The sequence below is a fragment of the Spermophilus citellus genome (genome assembly GCF_964194105.1).
Source record: "Spermophilus citellus genome assembly, chromosome: 13".
Lineage (NCBI taxonomy): Eukaryota > Metazoa > Chordata > Mammalia > Rodentia > Sciuridae > Spermophilus > Spermophilus citellus.
This window is the reverse complement of record NC_138193.1, coordinates 74,498,430-74,516,309: the sequence shown is the minus strand read 5'-3', so window position 1 is coordinate 74,516,309 and position 17,880 is coordinate 74,498,430. Positions and strand designations below refer to the sequence as shown.

At 32.8% G+C, this 17,880-nt stretch overlaps 1 protein-coding gene across 13 annotated transcripts in view; it reads right to left on the bottom strand.

Annotated features, from left to right (window-relative positions):
- The window catches only part of NRXN1 (neurexin 1), a gene marked incomplete at its 3' end in the record, with an annotated part of 1,087,855 nt that overhangs the window by 973,585 nt on the left and 96,390 nt on the right, over positions 1 to 17,880 (bottom strand). For 6 of the 13 annotated variants that reach the window (XM_081265427.1, XM_081265433.1, XM_081265434.1 and 3 more), the window contains exons 3-4: positions 9,967 to 9,984; positions 6,581 to 6,610 (exon numbers count right to left, since the gene is read on the bottom strand). The exons of 4 other annotated variants lie outside the window; for them this stretch is intronic. In XM_081265427.1, the coding sequence (XP_081121553.1) occupies positions 6,581 to 6,610; positions 9,967 to 9,984 (48 nt within the window). Of the gene's footprint in view, positions 1 to 6,527; positions 6,611 to 9,966; positions 9,985 to 17,880 lie in introns of those variants that run through there. 3 more of the 13 variants (XM_081265438.1, XM_081265431.1, XM_081265430.1) reach the window with 2 other exon arrangements.

Genomic DNA, 17,880 nt, shown 5'->3' with positions numbered 1-17,880 from the left:
TCATGGAGAGTCCTTTCTATGTTCTTCGCTCAGGATGTTTATCTACAACTGCAAGCCTAAGAAAATTTTGGTTTAGTTGATTAGTTTTTCAATGTCATCATTATTTCCAGAACATATAAAGACATAGGCAACTTCTCTTCACAGAATCAATATTACAGAGGTACAATTGAGCTGGGACTTTTATAAGTAATAAATATAATAACAAGATTGATTTAATCTTAGAAATAGCACACAAATACTCTTCAAGTAACTTTTCTCGGTTATACCCAAACTGGTGGACAAGAAGCTAAAGATACGTACAAAATAAATATTGAATAGTCACACAGCCTTCTATGTATATAATGTAAACAAAGTAGACATTTGATGTCTAATCATATAAGGTAAAATTCTGGTCTTTCCAAGTTCTGTGGCTATGAATTAGGAGCTTCTAGTACTGCAACAGTAGATGTCAATTAACAGACAGTTAAAAGGATTGTTTTCAGTTTGCATATGTACTAGACATTTCAGTCCAGTAAGGTTTTGTCAACATTCACCATTTTTTCTGAAGAATGCTGATTACTTATTATTTAAATAATCTAAATGAAGAAATATGATTTAGGAATCCATATCAAAAATATGATATTTCCTTGAATTAGTTCTATGCCAGAAAGAGTAATTTTTTTTAAGTTATAAAACAAATATACATCAGCATTCTGGTAAATGGAAGTTGGGTACTTCACAGAGAGATTGGCTATATGGCAACACAGGAGTTGAAAGATAACGAAGATCATGGAAACCACTATGGTCTAGATGTTTGTGTCTCTTCAATATTCACTTGTTGAAATCCTACCCCAGATGAAGAATCAGGAAGTGAGGCCTTAGAGAAGAGATGAGGTCAGCAGGGCAGAACCCTCAAGAATGGGATTAGTGCCCTTACAAAAGACTCCAGAGAGCTCTGGTGCCTCCTCTCATTGTGTGAAGATGCAGGATGAAGACTACTTGAATGGACTAAGATAGAAACAAAAGACAAGGTAAAGGCAGCAAATATCCCTCCTCCTCCCCAAAATGCCAAATGTTTTCTTTGATATAAGGAGGCTGATTCATAGTGGGGTAAGGATCAGGAGCATGGGAGGAATAGAGGAACTCTAGACAGGGCAGAGGGGGTGGAGGGGAAGGGAGGAGGTGTGGGATTATTAATGATGTGGAATGTGATGATCATTATTATCCAAAGTACAGGTATGAAGACATGAATTGGTGTGAATATACTCTGTACACAACCAGAGATATGAAAAATTGTGCTCTGTATGTGTAATAAGAATTGTAATGCATTCCGCTGTCATATAAAATAAAAAAAAATTTTTAAAGGCAGCAAATAGTTTCTTCTCCAAATATTAATATCAAATCTCTTTTAAGAACAAATTCAATATAATATGAATTGTGATGTGACATAAAAGTTCTGAAGCACATAATAATATTGAGTATTGCTTATGAATAAGTTGTAGAAGAACCAATTTATCTAGGTATAATTCATTTGGAGAAAAATCTATTTTGATTTTCCCTATAAATGATTTTAATTTGAGGTCTCTGTCTACATTTCACTAATATTGGAAGGTTAATGCACCTCAAAACTCTGTAACTATTTGCTTGCCAGTTCTACTTTTAAGAGTAGCCTTCTAATATCACAAGGGTCCTGGATAATCAAACAATAAGTGTTCATTTGAGTCAGTGAAATGGACATTTATTTTGCAAATATGGTATAGGATTTATACATGCAAAATAAATATATTTATTTCTTAGATCAAGACTTATATTTCGACATTTCTAAGAGCTTACCATTCATATTCAATTTAAATATAGTTCTTTTTGCACATAGAAGTTGAAACAATAGGGTTAATTAAAAATGGAAGAAAAAGAGACCACCTAATGTAGCATGATCTTAGATCTAAATTTCAGGGAAAAGTCATTGTACCTGTTGTCTCATGAATAGTGAAAATTTGAAAGTAAAATCTATTTATTTATTCCTGAGACAATAAGGGACACACAAAAAAACTGAAAACCCTTAAACATGAAAAACAGTGACTTTATTTCTTTACAGACCCAATTCTGTGCATGTGCTAAGGCATATGAAAATTATATCAGAATGATGCTTTATTAGAAAGAAATATAGTAGCTTTGAGAAAGAATAAGAATGATAGGAGACAAAAGAACGTTTAGAGACAGAGCAATTTCATAAAACCTTTTGTAACAGTCCCTTTTGGTTATTTGAGTAAACTTCCTTTTGCCTTTTCAGCACTTACTTTGTTCATTTCAATCCTTTCCACTTCTATATTTACCTTCCCCAACACTCCCAACCCCTGTCCCATTATACTTAGGTCATGAACACGGCAAATTCAAGATACAGTAAGAAGGTGTCCTGGAAATACAGTGGTCAACAAAAAACACAAACTTCCTGCCCTCAGGGAGCTTACATTCTACTAGGAAAAGTTGACATTAAATATAATTGCAAAGGCAAATATGTAATTACTATTATGATTGCTGTGCAGGAATAGTATAGGCCTCTAATCAAAGCACCAATACTTAATTAAGTGTTTAATATACTCTTGAATTATTAAACATCTATTATGGCTGAATCTACATATATAAATAAATTCTTGATTTAGTCATTTATTTTTCTCAGACAACTGTTAAAGTAAAATATAAATAAATGAATAAATATTGAAATAAGCCACTAAATATACAAAAAGAAAAAACACAAGAAATTTCAAAGCAAAGAGACAAACATAAATTCTAAGTAGAAAGCAGGAAAAAGATAGCATTATCAGTGATCCTAATAATAATAATACTGACAAATTTCAATAAAGACTTTTAAACAAAATTTCATTAAGACTATTTGGAATCCATTTACCCAAAATCAACAATAGTAAAGTTGACTTTGGATAATGTGTCTTCAGCTCTTCCAAAGAAAGTTATAATTCATTGAAATGAAATTTATGCTTAATCAAATGCAGGTAAAGGTGACATTGCCTTATTTAGAAATCATGAAAAACAATCCAAATTATAGACTCTGAGGTTTGAAACAAAATAACCAATTGAAAATAATGGGCAACATGGGAGAAAGGGACAAAGCCTGTGTGTCCTTCAGTGTGATTCTGCTACCACATAGCAATGATCTCCAGTGTATCCAACTGTCTCACATGTTTGTGTTATGTACAGATGATAATATATTTTGCAGTTTTCAAACCCTGAGACATAAGAAATATGTCTACATGATGTCCACACCAACTCTGTAAGTGTACCTCACAGAATGATACCAGTACTAACCTCAGGAGAAAGGAATAGATAGGATGATGAAGGCTATCAACAGGATTGTTCTTTCTCATGTGTTACATCATTTTACTAAATGAATTGTATTCATAGATCTCTGAGCATTTGAAAACTTAGAAAATATTAAGAATTCATGCAGAATTCAAAATGTGAACACATTTCACTTCTGGATTCACAAAGAAGACATTAGTCCACAAAGGTTATTTCCAAACCTCACTGTATTCACTGCTCCAAAGAGAAGAATGATGTGGAGAAAAAAATGATCCGGGATTACATTGTGTTGTAAAAATTTGGGAAAAAAAGAGTTTATAACACAAATCAGTTATTCCTACATTGGCCAGGTTTAACATCTATTTTATGCATAACCTGACATAGAAAGCTAAAATGTGACATAGTTAGGCATTTTTTGCCCTACCAACAGGTCAGTTATTTAGCCACAAGAGACTCTAATTCATGTGTACCTTCTCTGAAATCCTACCATACTTTGTAATACTCTCAGAACACTTCCATTCTGTTATTTATTCCAACTTGCCCATGTTTTCATTTCCCTGTCATATTGATACTCCTTGAATGTGCTGCCATGTCATAGTCCTGATTGTATTTTGCTGTAGAATATAAATTTGTTAATTTGCAATTAAAACTGACTAATAATGATCCTCATTTTTAATATATATACACACAGATATATCTAATTAATCAACATGAAATGGTAACCACTCAGTCCATCTTAAAATCTTCTTTTCCCATTTGACATCAAAAAGCATCTTGGTACCAATAATAATAATAGAATGCAATGAAAAAAATCAAATTCTGTCCTCTGTAGCTTTGTGCTGATTGAGGGACAAAATTTGAGGAAAACAGGTAAAATGAAAATATAATGTTTTCTACACCTGCCAACAGAAAACATTTAAGACTAACAGTAAAACTGAATGAAGTGACACTCAACGTTAATTACACCAAACAAATATCAGCTAAGCATACACATGAACTATTCCATATGTAGAATTAAACGCTTATAATTGGAAAATTATTTTTAGTTACTTTTTCACAGAATAATTAATGTATTAGTGTGTATACCTAGAAATTTTGTATGTATACACATTCATACAAACATATACTTGCACGTATACAAATATATTTTCCTAAGCCAGCAAAACAAAATATATGCCATCCCGAGCCCATGTAATAACATGATTAGAGCTACCACTTAAGAGTAAGCAAAGGAGAATTCAACCTCAAATAACAGTATTTAGGAAGTACCCCAAATAGTACACACAATCTTTAAAAAGGAATGACACATGCTGCCATTTGCATAGTTGCTAGACTTGAAATGAGATTAAACTATATCATTGGAAATGGTTGACCAAAACAGAAACTGCAACACAATACGTTACTGACTCAAAACCTCCTAACAGCATTTGTTTCTAAAGCTCTATTTTACACATTTAAAACTTTGATCGCATTTCTTACTTATTGCTTGGCTCATGTTCAGATGCTTTTTCAAGCAGAAACGTTTCCCTGCTAGACGACACAAATGTGAAAGTGTAGAACTGTGAGCTTGGGTCCCGATTCACCGTATTAACAATTTGGAGCATAAAAAAAGATTCATGGAATTCAAGGAAAAGATACATTCCTGTATTAAAATAATGATAATAATGTTTTTAAACTAGAGTCTAAGGACATGTTCACTAACACACGTTAAGAACAGTAAAAAGGCTATGCTATGCATTGGCTACAGCTGCATGTCACCTACTTCATTTTCATGACAATACTAAACACAATGCAGATGGTTCCAAATGGCAAATTAAACATGCTTCTGAGTTTTGTACCAATGCCAAAATGTACACATGCCTAACTTACCAAATGATGTAGGAATATATTGCTGGTTGATAATGTCCTTAAAGCTAGTATTCATAAAGATAGAATGTGCTTGTTTCAAGTCTCTGTTTGTCTCTTTCACAATATTTCATTTTTATATCACCATGTGATTAATGTGTACATATGACATTTAGCAAACAACAGGGTGATGAGCCTACTGCATACTATTTTGGTGCTGCACATGCTTAGACTTACATCTCAATACAGAATGGCTAGGGCAGGTGTGTTCCACCAATGTTTGAGGATGATTTATTTATGGTTACTGTACTCATCACTTAACTACCATTAAATGGCACTGTCGAAACCGACATCCAAACCTGGAGCTAATTTCTAAATATACTAATTATATAAGCAGCTGACATGGAACAAAAAAAAATCACTCTAAAAAGCAAAAGGGAAGAGAATGAAGGAGAGTGAAACAGAAAACATATGATGTTATCTTACCTTAAATTCACAAATATACATTAACACACATACCTACCTCCTAGTGCCCATTACCAATGCCATAAGGTCTACATACATTTGCATAATTTAGACACTGTAATTCATAAGATAATATTAGGAAGAAATAAAATAATGTAATACCTTTACTTTTACCTATGCATTTGATGAAATGGGTCCATGAAGAAAGGTTTTCCAGACAAATAGAATAAAGAGGAGAAAAACAACAATAAGAATTATGAATATATGTAAATGCACCACTCTCTGAAAACTAAACAATACAAGACAAGAAAGTATAAATAAGGTTTTGAAGATAAATGGCTATGCAATCAATACATTCTGAGACATGTGTCCCTTTTTAAAGGCAAGTACATGCAAGGAATCAGATGGCCCATGCTCATTTTAAAAGATTGCACAAAAGAAAGATACGCAATGTAGGTAGTGGGAAAATTATTGACTCCATGTCACAATACACTCAGCATTCTAGAAGCCAGAAGCCAGAGATGTCTGTATGTCCCCAACTGCCATGCATGGATGAAAAATGGACTCTTTTTGACGTTGTTCGTTAAACTGAGAATCTTCTTTCAGATATTAATTTATGATGGTTCTTGTTTTTTGTTTTGTTTTGTTTGTTTTACTATAACCACCCTTAACTGCATATGCTGATAAATGTACAGAAATCTTCAACCACAATTTCTTAATGTCTCATTTATTTGCAGGTATTATAGTGCAAGAAATGAAGGAAAATAAAAGTCATAGGAGCAAACCAAAACAAAATCAAACCAACAAATAAAGGGAGGAATACACATAGGGAAAAAAAAGGTGAACAAAAGTTATGTTTTTAATTTGCAGCCAGATAATTTGCAAGCATTTGCCCAAACTTTGCAGTGATGGTTTGAAAGCAGCTACAGAACAATAAAACACTGAAAGCAGAGTGGAAAAGGAACAGAGCCCATACCTTGGTCGCCCATCATCAGGTGCGCCAGACCTTGAAGGGAAACAAGAGCAAAGTCAGCAATAAACAAGGGAGCATGGGAAGGCAGGGTTGTCACAGTGACAAAAATGTTCAGTGACAGACATCTTGTTTCCTATGAGACATGTCTGTATCACAGAGGCAAATCAAAAAGCATTCTTTCAACCCCTGGTTGGAATGCTTTGGGGGCAAAGAGTTCTAGAACTGCAATTTAAACGCTGGCATATGCTGCACTGTGTATATTTTCTATATGTCAGTTGGAACAATCCAAAGTATGAGAGTACGACTCAAAATCCAACCAATCCCTTAAATATTACATCTGCCCTTCATGCCCTTTTGTTGAGATTGTTTTGAATACCGCCCTCAAAGGGCTTGTCATTCTTCAATGATAAAATCACATTTTTAAAAACCCAAAGGACTACCTGAAACATGGGCTGGGTCTGATCTTTTTCCCCTCATCAAAAAAATGAGCAGTTTAATAATTAAATGAAAAAACAAAAAAGATCCTTAGTCACATTGAAATGATAATGCAGAAATGTCTCCTTGTCTGACACATTTAGCAATTGACTAGGCTTGTTCAAATACCAAAAAAAAAAAAAAAAAAAAGAAAAGAAAAAGAAAAAAAAATTAGACATGCCGTTTTAGAATTTACTATAGAATAATGTTTTTAAGGAAGAATAGATCACCTTTAAATAGAATCCAGTAATTTTCCATGGAGAACAAAATTATTTTGCATTTTCAGAAAGGTTATTAAATGCTGAACTATAAATTAGTGTAAGTATTTAAGACATATATTATGGATATAATTACATCAAGAAACATTCCTAAAAGAATACTGAACTCCCTTTATTTAAATTATTTATTTCCTGCTTGACAGTGAAATTAAGATTGAAGATAACTCCTTTTTCTTTTCAAGAATATTGCAAATGCTCTTTGAAATATTTCTTTCATTAAGACACTACTTTTTAATGAAAGACATAAATCTTAGTTCTTTACTCTAAATTCAAAAATAAAGCTATTTATAATCAATGTATATTTCAAGAATTTTGGAAAATGTTGGAGCAATATAAGATACATACAATAAATGTAACATTTTTATTTTCAATTCCTAGTGCTATCTCAAAAATACTTGAAACTATTTTGAACTATATAACATTATGAATTAATTGCACCAAACTAAATGTAATCTGTAGTTTCATAAAATTTTAGTTATAGTCAAACATCCTTGTAGGGAAAATATAATTATAAATTATCTTATAGTCAAAATATAATATGGAAATCATTAATACATTAGTTTGGTATTCTTTCAACCTCTGGTTGGAATGCATTGGGGGCAAAGAGTTCTAGAACTGCAATTTAAACACTGGCATATGCTGCACTATATAGTCGCTGTGTTTCTTGAGTGATTTTTAACAAAAAATCTTCACACAGAAGATTACAATTTATGATCTGCTGATGATTCATGTTGTATACAGTGAAGAAGAATGACTGATTTGTCCAGGTTCTATAAGTTTTCACTTAACTTTACTTTTAAAACTACTAATCATGTTTCATAATAATGTTTTTTATAGATTAAATCCTGGAATTATCTATGATAATTTTAAAGGCTCTAACCTTTAGAAAATAAATTTAGAGATTTCTCAGAGTGGTATTTAACAAATCCCCAAAGTATTCACATTCCCTTGTGAGATTTCCTCTAAGAGGAAAAAATTTCCCCTAAGATTGCCTCTAAGAGGAGCTCAGCCACATTCTCAAAGTCACATTATAAACAGGGATGTTAAAATTAGGATTGAATAAACTTTATTACACCTGTTTATGGCCTACCATGAGAATCTTATCAAGTCTTTGTAGGGAACATGTGTATCTGAGGAGAGGCTTTCATGCTAAGTAGGCTGATTTTAAAGCCCCTTGGAATGCAATTAGATTTAAAGAGGAAAAAAAAAAAACCAAAACCATGGAACATTTTACAAAATGGTTAAAAATATGCAAAAAGGGTTGAAAAGATATCATTTAGAAATGACTTTCAAACTCGATTCATGTGCACAATATAAATGAGACCAATTTTAAAAGATATCAGGCCTTCAGGGTAATGTCATCTTTATCAAGTGTATTCTCACATGCAATTAAAATTATATGACAAAAAAACAGAAGCCAAATGCTGATTCAACACTTAGAAAAGTGTGATGTATGTACAATCTCTTTGAAGTTTAAAAAACAAAACAAATATTCAGCATCAACTATAATTCTGTCCATGAAAGAAACACAAATATGATGTTGAACCCTGCTACTGATCAATTTTGTGTTACCATGAAGAGTTATTTTTTGGAAACAAAAAGTTGGTAAGTTAATGGGTATTTGTTGGTAAATTTGGATGGGGAGTCTTTTTGTAAGAAATCCTTTCTTCTGTAGTGATGTTCATATTTTTACAGAATGACTATTTCAAAATATAATAGCAAAATAAGCTAAATACTGTCTTCTAATATGTAAATATTAATTAACTACTTATGCAAGGACTGTTAATGCTGTGACTATATAAAATGATGTAATGTATGTAAGATAAAACCTTCCCTTTCACAATTCTTTTGCTATACCTAGTTCTTTTTTGTATGCTTATCTTTTGAAGCTTTGGTCAGAAGTACACTGATAATTGATGTTCTTTTAAAATAAAAAATATTGAACTATCTCTCCAGGACTCTACAGGAAAATGCATAAGTTTCTGAAAAATCCTTGATATAGAAAATTTAAGAAAACTTGAATAAAATAGTTTCCACAGACACAGAATATGACAAATATACTTACCAACATTGACATCAGAGTGCTGTGGGCTTTCATTTCCATTGGCCAATGACTTATTTTTAATCTACACTTATGCCTCTTACTTATAGTCAGTATTTTATTCTGTGTTCTGTTTATAAGTCAAAACATTTGAAACAAAACAATGGACTTGAAATGATACAATGCTAAACATTTCCAACAGAAAAGAAGAAATCATTTTGATCAAGATTAAAAAATGAAGAAAGGGTCATGCACTGTGTTTTGAAACTGCAAAGAAATGCTTTCTCTTCTAAAATAAAAAGAAGTAGCACTGTATCATTTTTCCATATAGAACACTGCAGTAAGCATCCTCAGGTTCATGTGGGATGCTGAAATCCATCAAAGGTTGGACTCAAGACTGAGGGTGTTCCGTATTCTCGGGGCTGATGGGCATGGGAGTGTGTGTGTGTGTTCTATATGAAAAGTGATACATAACCCAGACACCAACCAACGTTCAGAAGGAAGTTCAACTTACCGTGGACATTCGAGGCATACTCTATTAATACTAAGAAATAAAAGGCAAATGAGAGTTGGAAAATAAGGTAGAAAGCACCCACCTTCCACATTGTTGTCTTCTGAAAGCACATGACAAGGAGGAGAGAAAAGGAAAAACATTGATTAAGCAGCATGCAGACTGGACCTTGCCTTTGCATGTCTTCCTCATGCAAGGCACCAAACACATCATGCAAGTGCTCCATCACTACCATTCCAGGGGGAAACAAAGTCACAGGGGAGCGGGTTCCCTCCCACTGGCAGCATTTACAGGTTGTGAGACAAGATTTCAGGATTACTGCCATGTCCTGAACAAAGGGTTTTTTTAAAAGCATTTCACTGCCCACTGTAAAGCACGCATTACGGTTATTACATGTCGCTGACAGGGACATTCTAAACAATTATTTTTAAAAGCTTTTTTATATTTTAGCAATTCTAAAAGGTCCTATTTCTATCTATTGATTGGGACCTGGATAAAAGAAAAAGTCCACTGGAAATTTCACCTGAAGTTACTCCAGTTCTACTAGATATATTATCCTTTAGGCACTGCTGCCTTCTAGTATTTCTAGTAACTCAACTGATTTTCTTAAAACAATACAATGCAAATGTATGCAACTAAAATGCACAGTTTATTATTAGAGCATAGTCATTTTATTGCAAAGGATGGCAGTTTACTATAATTTATTAAAATGTTAACTTTCTAAGTTGCTGAGTAAAACAATGACCATTTCAAGGGAAGCTCATGAGGAAGCTATCCATCAGGCAAAGCTGATCAAGTTTTAATTGCTCTGTAATTCTATTTAGGATGAGATTATCAATGTAGTTAAGCTAAAACAAAATTAGGCAAACTCTTCCCTTGTATTTCCATATACCTATATAATAGATATATAGTATATGTATTCATATTTCTATGTGTATATATGTGGGTATATTTACAAACACATATAAAAGCAGATTATGTGTATGTTTCCTACACATAATCCATATATAAGTACATGGGGTTTCAACTGTTACTAGTACCTACTAGACAATTCAAGTCTTTTTAAAACTCAGACTGGCAATTGTACTAGACATGGAAGGGGCAGCTGTCTTAGGGGTATAGGACAAGAGCAAGGTTTCAGTACTTATCAAAAAAGTTTCAATAGTTAATTATACACACATGGACATTCTAGTCTCATCATGATATTTTGCTTAATTGACTGTATTTTCTAAAGTGGTATTTGAGCAACAGTGTTTCTAATAATAAAACAACAAAAAGTATAGAAATTTGAGAGTAAAAAGTATAAATACATCATTTCATTACATTCAATGAATAACTTTGTTAAAGGGCACTGTTATGAATGAATTAAAAATCATTAATTTTGTCTAAACTATATTATCAGGAAACCAAAGTATCAACACAGACACATTTATTGATGTAGTGTTAGTTTATGATAGAGACTTGGTAACTAATGTGGACATAATGTCTTTACACAGTAATTGGTTTTCCAGAATTTACTTGAAAGAAATAGCAAAAAAAGTGATTTGAATATTTGGTAATATTTACTTCTAATTTGTTTTTGGCTTCCAGTCTCTCAAATAAGGAATTAGACTGAAGTTGTTACTTTTCAATAGCAACTTTAACGTAAGATAAGCATAAATATTAACAATTCATTTTATCAATTTATATTGGAAATAATACAATTTCAATGTTTAAGATACAGTTTAGTTTCCCATTAACTGCCTTTTAAAATTATATTTTTTCTTTAAGATGCTTTTAAAAAGATTATTTAAAATTTATAGTAAAATAATAAAATTTGGCAATAAAATCTGGAAATTCTGAGGAGAATGTAGGGATAAGAGAGTCTGTCCAATTCTATTACATCATTTAGTTTCTGTAAGCAAAAGGTTGGCAAATACCATTGTGGGTAGCAAAGTCACAGTAGGGGTTTGGCAAAGAACTGCATAAAACTCTAGTAGAAGAAAAATAAAAATTGAAAAACAAAACAGGTTCAGACAGCACCCATTTTAGAGATGTGCTAAATAGGATATTAGAAGAGAAACTATACTCATCAAGTCAAGGTCATTGATAGCCCCTGAAGAGAGATAACTAAGGCACAGGCCCACAGGTGGTGCTATTGATCCTGCCCTGCCCACCAGCTTCCCTTGACTTATAATTCAGAAAAAGAGACTTAATTAGTAGGACTTCCTGCATGTAAATCCAAGTCATGCCAGATGTGCGAAGATCCTGACTTGACCATGTTCAGAAAAATGGTCTATCTGGGAAGATTTAGATTTTTTTAAATAAAAATATTAGAGTAAAAGGAAGGAGGAGGAGGAGAAGAAGAAGAAGAAAAGAAACCTGGCTTGGAACTGACTTTTCTTGAGTTCCCATATATTTTCCTACTCAGTTGCAGGATTAAAAACAATTCCTTCCTCATTTAATTCTATTCTACCCATTTTGGTCTCCATTTTTTGGCTTTAGATTTAAAACTCGATAACCCTAGCACTATTTCAGAATTTGGACACCATCATAACTGGCCCTAGTAACATTTATAGCCACTCCCCAAGAATAATTCTTTCTCTCCTTCCTTCTAGTTTGTTTTTAGACTAAACAATGAATAACAAGTTAGTAGAGAATAGTTCTTCTCATCACATCCACTTCTGCTTGTGTTTGTACATTGTTATGCAACCAAATGCTATTTTGGTTTTGAACAGCAAGAGAGAGGCGCTGAATTCTGGCATGCTGGGGGATAAGGGGAAAGCAATATATTTTGGTTTAATGTAAGGTAGAAAGCAATCCGTCTGGCCTTACCTGTGAACAATGTCAAGTTAGGAAAAAAAAATCTCTTTATTTGCAGAAAACCCTGGCTTCTTAATTCTGCTCACCTAGTCCTCAGTGAGCACATGATTGGTGGGTCCCTTAGTAATCAACTAAACTATGACAACCTATAGAGAGCATACCCTTGTTTTCTTTTTATTATAAAATCAATGACTCCAAAGCTCATGGGGAAAAAATCTACTTTAAGTTTTATTTTTCTTTCATATAAAATATGCTTCCATCACAAAGATGGGAAATAGACACTAGATTATCAGTCACGTTCTATAGAATGGCTTTGTGCTGACATCAAAGAGAGCAGCACACAGGCACATGGTTAAATTGTTATCTTTAAATTACTGCAAAACTGTATCTACATAACATTTTTTTTTCTTTTCACCCGCCCCTCAGCTTATAAAAACACAAGACAGTAATTTAAGTTTATCATGACAGTGTTCTTGGCACATAATCTTAATTATATGCTTCTAGGAAAAGAAAAATGAATAAGAAAACAAATTCACTTGTTTCAATATAAAGAAAATTTTTAAAAAAGTAATAATGACCATCGATCAAATTAAAGTCTGAAATAAAATGTCATAAATAACTCTTTTTAATATATTCAGTGTTTATGTTTAGCAATATGAAACCCTTCATCCAAACGTACAGAAATGGTCATCTTGTATGCTATGGCCAACATTCCCAAGCTGTCCCTCACCAGTTGGGCATTCTTCCCCTCACCTTTCTTTACCCTCCTGTTTGGCCTATTGACTGTGACAGGCTCCCTTCATTTTGACTCCCTCTCTCCTGCATCAAAACTGCTACCACTGCAGGTGACTTGTCACCAGGATCCCATCTCTCCAAGATGGGATATATAGCAACAAACCTGGTGGTGGAAATAAATAAGGTTTTATGGCCTTTTCCACATTTCAAACTTGCTAGCTTCTATAGTCTTTTTAAGGCCCTCCCATGACTTCTTATCCCTCATTTGGGGGATTAAATGCCAGTGTAGCAGAGTCTGGTTCCCATGGTGGTACAGGATGAAGCTTTGTTTTACTTTATTTTTTCTTTTAGTGTTAGCAGTGAAAGCCTTAAAAAAAAAAAAAAAAAACTCAGTGGTCTGGGGATGCTTCAAGGACTGGGAAATGGAGGAAATCATTGAGACTGTGGATTTATGCTGCAGTCATCCAGAGGAAGAGAAACACTGGCCAGAAGCAAGAGGAGGTTCAAACAGAAAACGAAGCATAAAGGTCCATTATGGAGACTTAAGGGAGGAAAGAAACAGCCCTGAGCAGGAATTTGGCTAGTTTCAAAAATGATTTTTAACAGACGGCCTCAGTTCCTTGTTCCAAATCCACCTAAATGAGATTCTGAGGCACTCCCCACCAGTAGTAGGGCCTGGGGAGCCAATTGGAGCAGCCAGCTTACTTCTTTCCCTCCTCACTGCTCAGAAGAAGAAGGAGAAGGAGTCGGTAATTCTAAACCAACTGCAGCAGCAGAGATGGTCCTGGCTTCACAACTGGAACTCTAAAAACATTCTTCCCTAGAAATATTTTTTTTTTACAGGAATACTTGTGTTACAACTTATTACTAATGATTTCCCAAAAGAAGGGAAACAGAGAGAAAGGGAGGAAAAGAGAGAAAAAAGAAAAAAAAAAGGCTGGGGGTGATGGTGGTGGAGTGATGGTGTTCATGGCTAGACGAATAAAGGAAGGAAGGCCATCTGGCTTAATATTCAATTTTACAGTTAATGAATCTGATGGAATTTAATAATTATTAATTAGTCAACATATTACAATATACAAGGAATGATTCACATAAACTATAATTCATATTTCCATGAGGGGCTTCTACAAGGATTTTAAGAATTTGTTTCACTTTTAAAGCTTCAGTTCCAGCTAAACCTTGAGCGTTAACACTTCTATATTTATTTCAATAGTTGGACCTAGGGAAAGAGCATCTGCATTTAACAGTGGATGTAAAATGGTGACAAGCTCAGTCTATGATGTGTGTACTCATATCACTCCAGTTTGTTTTTATTGCCTGCTGAAAAATGAATGCTTTCTGATATGGAATTGACAGACAACAATGAGCGGAGTGCCATATATTCTCCCAAATGAGTTCAATCACTGCTACACAACTCTCCAAAGAAACCTGGGTCAGGTGAATAGTACTTGACTTTGCAAGAGCTTGTAGTAAGTATATTTTAAAAAGTAGAACAGTGAAGTTCTGGGGTTGGCATTGGCGGGAGGAGAGAGGTAAATTTAAATACATCCCTGCCAACCTGCCCAATCTATCAAACTTCTAACTGTTATCTGGGTAGGTCAACACTCAGATGTGAATTTCTTTGTGATCAGATGAATGGTAGACATCCTCTGCTGTTAACAGCAGAGAACATTTTGCAGGGTGTCCTAGTTTCTCCATCATTCAGATGGAGAGTAACTAAATTCCCACCAAAGGAGATCAGTGATCCTTCATTTGGAAGAAGTGCCAAACATTTACTACTTTTCCATATTTTTGTTTCACAAATCAGTTTACTACAGAGGTTTAAAAAAAAAACTCAAAAAGTTTTGAATTTATTCATGCTTAGGGTCTTAGACCAATCCAAAACATATTAATTTTTCTAGCTAAAAGCAAAAGTATATTGTGAAAAAATTCAGAGAAACTTGTATAAAATATGACTAAACTATATTATAAAAAGAAGTCCTAAATTTAATGCTAAATTAAATTTACATGTCCTGTACAGAAAATAAAACTTTATATCATATGATTAACCTGTCAACCATACATTCTTATATCTAAGGAAAAATGAAATTTTATTTCAAAATAAAAATATTTCATATATCATCTTCAATTTAGTAAGACTTTTGCATATGTAACAAATAGCTTGAAAGAAAAAATGCACTGCATCTTACAGGATTTTTCAGTACTTCAGAGCTTTTAGTTTCTTATATTTAGTATGTAAAACTAACTCAAGATACTTGCATGTTTCATAGTTTATGATTAATAAGTTTTAAATTTTGTAGAAGTCAGTGAAAAGCATTTTAAATGAAATAGGCCTTTTTGTTGTCATTGTAAAATAAATTAGACAAAGTTAAAAATTTCCAAGAATTCTCAGGTTTGATTAAAGTACTACTTATTTAAAATATTTAGTATATTTTTTCATCATAAGTATTTATATAGGAGGAAGAGTGTCCTAAAGAATTCTTCTGGTTCCAAGACTGAAATCACTTAGTGCAATACCACTTGAGGTTGACCCAAATGAAATTACTGTTTTCAGGTAAAAATATGAACTATATTACACAGTGAAATCTGTTGTTTGTAAGTTGGTAGTTTTTCTAGAAATTGCTGTTCTCTACTTCCTAAAAATAACCTAGCAACATCAAGATAAGCTCTACCATTGTTGTATTCTTTAGAATCAGTCCATGGAAAGAAGAAAACAATCAAAGTGAATATAATTTTTTTAATAACATGTGATTAAGTGTATGAAGACCTGAAGTAACTTCTTCCACATATTCCAGACAGATGAGAATAAAACATAATGTATCAATACTTAGGTAGTCTTGACATTCTCAATGTGGCCTCATAAATATTATCACATTTAATCTTTGCATTATTTCGTTAGTTAGCTTAGCAAAGTCGAGTTGCCCAATAGATTGTAAAAGATTCCCTGTGGGTTTATAAAATGTTTCAAGGCTCCTGGCCTGGGTTTCTTTGGATTTCAAGGACTTCAAAAAAGAAAAAAAAAATGAACGTGATGAATTTGAATTCCAAAAGGTAATGCTGGAGTGTCAACTAAGTTGGATTATGTTCCTGGACCTATTACCAAAATATCTGTTATCATCAGTATTTTCAAGACAACAGAATAAATGAGTAAGAAGACTGTAAGAAGTATGAAATATTTCATTGATACAGTTTCAAGAAGACAGAAAAGGTTTGAGGAAAGTATTTTTGAATTTGCATATACTTGTTAATTCCATAAAGTTAAAAAAATCCTTTACTGGAAAAAATTAACAGTCGTCTGATTTATATTATTAGAAAGAATTATTTCCACAAAAAATCAGGTCTAGAAAAGTTTTGTTGGACTTTTACAGTAAACATGAGGCCAATATCTATAAATGTGTCTACTCATTTCTAACAGCTAAAACTAAAAGAGAAATATTCCATAAATTCCTAGTGTCTTTAAAATTTTAAAGAAATTATTCATTTTATTCACAGCCCATAAATTTTTTTCTCTTTTAAAATATCTGAAAGAAAAGAGGCTCTCATTTTTAGCCAAATATTTTCATAAGTAAGGCAATATATTATAAATTTGCCACATAAAGGGTATTCATTCTTTCATTTTTGTTGTGAAATGCAAATCTGACAAAAAATACTACATTTATTCTCTTTACATACTTGCCGAACAGTAAATCTCCTGGGATCAGAGTGGTTAACTCAGATCTTTTAAAAGTTGAATCAATACCCAAGTAGGAAAAAAAAAAAACCTAAATACATTGTCCAGTTTTCTTTTTAAAATCAACTCTTTCATATTATGAACTAAGAGGAAAATAATCTGTTCATAGGTGCAACCATTTATTTATCTTTGAAGATGTCATTTGTATATATAGTTGTTTGAGCTAATATCAGCTAATGACTAGGACTAACCCATGTGAATACCAGTCCACACAGAGGAGGGAGACATAAGCTTGAATAATCTAATAATCTATCCTTTATGTTGATTTACTGACTGATGAAATCAAATCACCACAAATACAAGGTTTCAAGGTAGCCTTATAATTCCTTATCTAACGTTTTCCTGAAATGGTCAGGCACTGCTTAATAAAACATGCATAAATATAAAGAGAATTTTGTTTTTATGATCTTATAAAGTATCTTGAAGTATTAATTCCATCATTCTAGCAGTTCATTTTATTTTCTTTAAATGGCATAATAGGAAGATGATATACCTAATTATTTCTTGACATTTTGTACACTGCTTCCTATGATTATTGAAAATCTGCATTCTTTGGACACAAACAACTTCAAAACTAAAAATTTCCAAAATAATCTCATCAAGTTATGAATCATTACATGTTTCTTAAAAATGTTTGGCAATACAATGATACCATAACTACTTCAATTCACAAACTCCTTTCTAATCTCCAATCACTACCACCACCATCACCACCACCACCACCACCAC